This window comes from Colobus angolensis, unplaced genomic scaffold, assembly GCF_000951035.1.
Source record: "Colobus angolensis palliatus isolate OR3802 unplaced genomic scaffold, Cang.pa_1.0 Scaffold222, whole genome shotgun sequence".
NCBI classification, from domain to species: Eukaryota; Metazoa; Chordata; class Mammalia; order Primates; family Cercopithecidae; genus Colobus; species Colobus angolensis.
In genome coordinates, this window is record NW_012115400.1 from 1,750,088 (window position 1) to 1,754,105 (window position 4,018).

At 49.2% G+C, this 4,018-nt stretch overlaps 1 protein-coding gene across 1 annotated transcript in view; it reads left to right on the forward strand.

Moving 5' to 3' along the window:
* Window positions 1-738, forward strand: part of MOSPD3 (motile sperm domain containing 3) — a 2,766-nt gene extending 2,028 nt beyond the window's left edge. The window contains exons 5-6 of the mRNA XM_011943957.1: window positions 216-380; window positions 501-738. Of these exons, the coding sequence (XP_011799347.1) occupies window positions 216-380; window positions 501-532 (197 nt within the window). The 3' untranslated portion in view covers window positions 533-738. The remainder of the gene's footprint in view (window positions 1-215; window positions 381-500) is intronic.
* Window positions 739-4,018: the final 3,280 nt, after the last annotated feature.

Consider the following 4,018-nt stretch of genomic DNA (forward strand, 5'->3'; position numbering starts at 1 on the left):
TAGTCCCAGCTACTCAGGAGGCTGAGGCAGGAGGATCACTTGAAGCCAAGAGTTCCAGACCAGCCTGGGCAATGTAATGAGACTCCATCTCTACAAAGAATAAAAGATAATTTTAAAAAAAAAATAGATACATCTTCCTTGTTCAGGCTTTTCCCTGGAGGACCTGGGCTGGGCAGGAGTGGGGACTGCAGCATCTGATGAATCTTGTTTCTCAGACCCCCGCCAGCAACTGGCCACCAGCTCCTTCCTCCTCTTCTTGCTGACGGGGATTGTCTCCGTGGCCTTCCTGCTGCTCCCACTCCAGGACGAACTCAGCAGCCAGCTGCCTCAAGTCCTGCACGTCTCCCTGGGACAAAAGTTGGTGGCCGCCTACGTCTTGGGTGAGGACAGTAGTGGCTGGGGACCCAGGACCCAGGAAAAAGGGAGAAGGGATGGGAGGAGCGCTAACAGAGTCCCAGGGCTGCCCATGAGACCCTGTTCTTTCTTTGTCCCCCCTCCAGGCCTCCTCACCATGGTGTTCCTCCGGACCTGAGCTCCCTGCTCAACCCCCAGCCCACCCCACCTCACCCTCCCTGGGCAGGGTCTTAAGGCAGCCACTGTGATGCTCATACCTTGCCTTGCCTCCTACCCTCTTCTCTTTCCTGCCTACTCCCCCCTCCTCCCCCACAAAAAACACCCAGGGATTTGTACTTGTTTTCCAAGCTGAATAAAATACATTTTTAAAATGAAAATCAGAAATGTAGGGTACTTGCCCCTGTCTTCCCACTTCTTTTTTGGTACTCAGACATCCTCTAGTTCCTCCCACCCCTGTTCCCAGGGGACCTGGGCACTTGGGACAGTGATGAGGCCCAGCGAGGATTTAGAAGACTTGGGTCACTCCTGGTGCTTGCGTCGAAAAACTGTGTCCATTAGCAAATCATTTAATTTCTCTGAGCTGCAGATTCTACCTACAAAATGAGGGCGTTGGGCAAGTTGATTCTCAAGATCCTCTTCAGCCCTGGAATAGGATCCTGTCCCTAAGCCAATGTACCTAACCTAAAAAGAAGTGAACGAAAATACCACCTAATCCTGCCTGCCACGGAACTCCTGTCCCACCATCTGGAGGCAACAAAGCCTCTTGCCAGGGTTACCTGGGTGTTTACAACCCCTAGAATCCTTTTCTGCCTTTTGGACCCTATATCTTTTTTCCTTTGTCTGTCCTTTAAGACTTCAACTCCCTTGGCCGGGCGCAGTGGCTCAAGCCTGTAATCCCAGCACTTTGCAGGGCCGAGGCGGGTGGATCACTTGAGGCCAGGAGTTCGAGACCAGCCTAGCCAACATGGTGAAATCTTGTCTCTAAAAATACAAAAATTAGCCGGACATGGTGGTGGGCGCCTGTAATCCCAGCTACTCAGGAGGCTGAGGTAAGAGAATCGTTTGAATCTGAGAGGTGAAGGCTGCAGTGAGCCGAGATTGTGCCATTGCACTCCAGCCTGGGCAACAGAGCAAGATTCCATCTAAGAAAAAGAAGACTTCAACTCACATGGATGAGAAACACCAAAGTCCCTACCAATATGGGGGAAATAATATTGCCTGACATAACCTCACCTTAACCAGGCAAAAAAAACCAAAACAAAAACAAAAAACAAAAAACTAGGGTACAGGAAAAGAATAAGATTTACAAAAGGCAGGCTTCCAGCTCACCTGCCTTCCTTCAGGTGCAGGGTGAGGAGGAACAGAGGAAGAGGGAGAGTGGCCAGGCTCAGTGGCTCACATCTGTAATCCCAGTGCTTTGAGAGGCCAAGGGGGGAGGATTGCCTGAGCCCAGGGGTTCAAGACCAGCCTGGACAACATAGCAAGACCCTGTTTCTAAAAAAAAAAAAAAAAAAATGGACAACATAGCAAGACCCTGTTTCTACAAAAAAAAAAAAAAAAGAAGGAGGGAGAACCAGTGACTCTGGGCAGATGGTTGACTGGGAACAAAGATTGGCAAGATAATATTATTAAGACCCAGGCTGTCAGAGCACTGGAAGGTGATCAGTTGTTCCAGCTTTAGTTTAGGGGCATTGGGACCTGTTCCACTACCCTGGGAGTCTTCTCCCTCTCACACCCAGAGCTGGCTGCAGTGGGGTGTGGCCCTGATACTGCATGGAGAATGGGTGTGCCATTTGTGTCCAGGAATCTGGGGACAGCTCTTGCCATAGCCCAGGAATCCTCTTTGCTAAATTACATGTGTATGGAAGATATCCATTCACACCAGCCTGGATGCGCCCAGGTCCCCAAAATGCATTTGGGGTGCCACATAGGTTAATGGTCCTGTGAGTACTTATGAAAAGACCTTGTTACTGGTGTAGTCAAGAAGGCTTTCTGAGGGGCTGGGGGCAGGGGCTCCCTCCTGTAATCCCAGTGCTTTGAGAGGCCAGAGCAGGAGAAGAGCTTGAGGCCAGAAGTTCAACACTAGCATGGAAAATATAGCAAGATCCCATCTCTAAAAAAAATTTTTTTTTTTTTTTTGAGACAAAGTCTTGCTCTGTTGCCCAGGCTGGAGTGCAGTGGTGCAATCTCGGCTCACTGCAACCTCCACCTCCTGGGTTCAAGCAATTGTCCTGTCTCAGCCTCCCTGGTAGCTAGGAATACAGATGTGCACCATCACCCCTGACTTATTTTTATATAATTAGTAGAGAGGGTTTCACCATGTTGGCCAGGCTGATCTCAAACTCCTGACCTCAGGCCCGCCTTGGCCTCCCAAAGTGCTGGGATTACAGGCATGAGCAACCGCGCCTAGCATTTTTTTTTTTTTTTTTTTTTAATTAGCCGGGCATGGTGGCTCACACTTGCAGTTGCAGCTACTCAGGAGGCTGAGATGGGAGGATCTCTTGAACCCAGGTGTTTGAGGCTGCAATAAGCTATGATTGCGGCACCGCACTCCAGCCTGGACCACATAGCGAGACTCTATCTCTACAAAACAAAAACCTAGCTGGGCATGGTAGCTCACATCTGCAGTCCCAGCTACTCTGGAGGCTGAATTCAAATTAAAAATTTCCCATAAGTAAGGAAACAAACAAACAAAAAGATTCTTAATTCACCCATCTCAAGATCACATCTGCAATGTCCGTTTTTGGGACTTCATTCATAGGTTTCGGGGATTAGGACGTGGACATTTTTGTTCAGATCATTATTCTGTCTACCACAGGGAGCAATGGACAAAGTGAAGAAGAGTTGAGAAAGTGCTTTGGAACACTTGTCTGGACTGTATGTCAGGGAAGCAAATAGCTCAGGAGGTTTCTGATCCTAATTCGGGGTTCTGAGAACCTAAGAAGTCAAGCTTAGGGGGCTCAGGAGGGGACAGTTGCATCCTGAAAACCAGAGCCCTGTGGCATCCCAAGCCTTAGACCAAGAGGCGTTTACTTCCCAGTGTCTTGAAGAGCTGTCAGGACCACAGCCTCCTGAAGCTGTGATTAAAGGTACACGGTGCCAGCACTTAGAATTTCCCGCCTCTGGTAGCTTACACTTCAATGTCTCCATCCTCAATGGACAAAGACTGGTCAACGGGGATCCTGGCCAGGTGCAGTGGCTCACACCTGTAATCTCAGTACTTTGGGAGGCCAAGGAGGGCAGATCACAAGGTCGGAGTTCGAGGCCAGCCTGGCCAACCTGGTAGAAACCCCGTCTCTACTGAAAATACAAAAAAAAAAAAAAAAAAAATTAGCTGGGCATGGTGGCAGGCGCCTGTAATCCTAGCTACTAGGGAGGCTGAGGCAGGAGAATCGCTTGAACCTGGGAGTCGGAGGTTGTCGTGAGCCGAGATCACGCCACTGTACTCTACCCTGGATGAGAGTGCGAGACTCTGTCTAAAAGAAAAAGGGGGCGGGGAGATCCTGGAGGATGTTCCAGGCAGGGCCAGTCATCTAATGTGTGTAACCATTGTTGGAGTCTTACAGGGCCCCATGCTCAGAAAAGGGCGCTATGCTTGGGGTTTAATGCTCTGAGATTGTTACGTTGAATTTTTTTTTCTTTTATTTTCTTTTTTTTTTTTTTT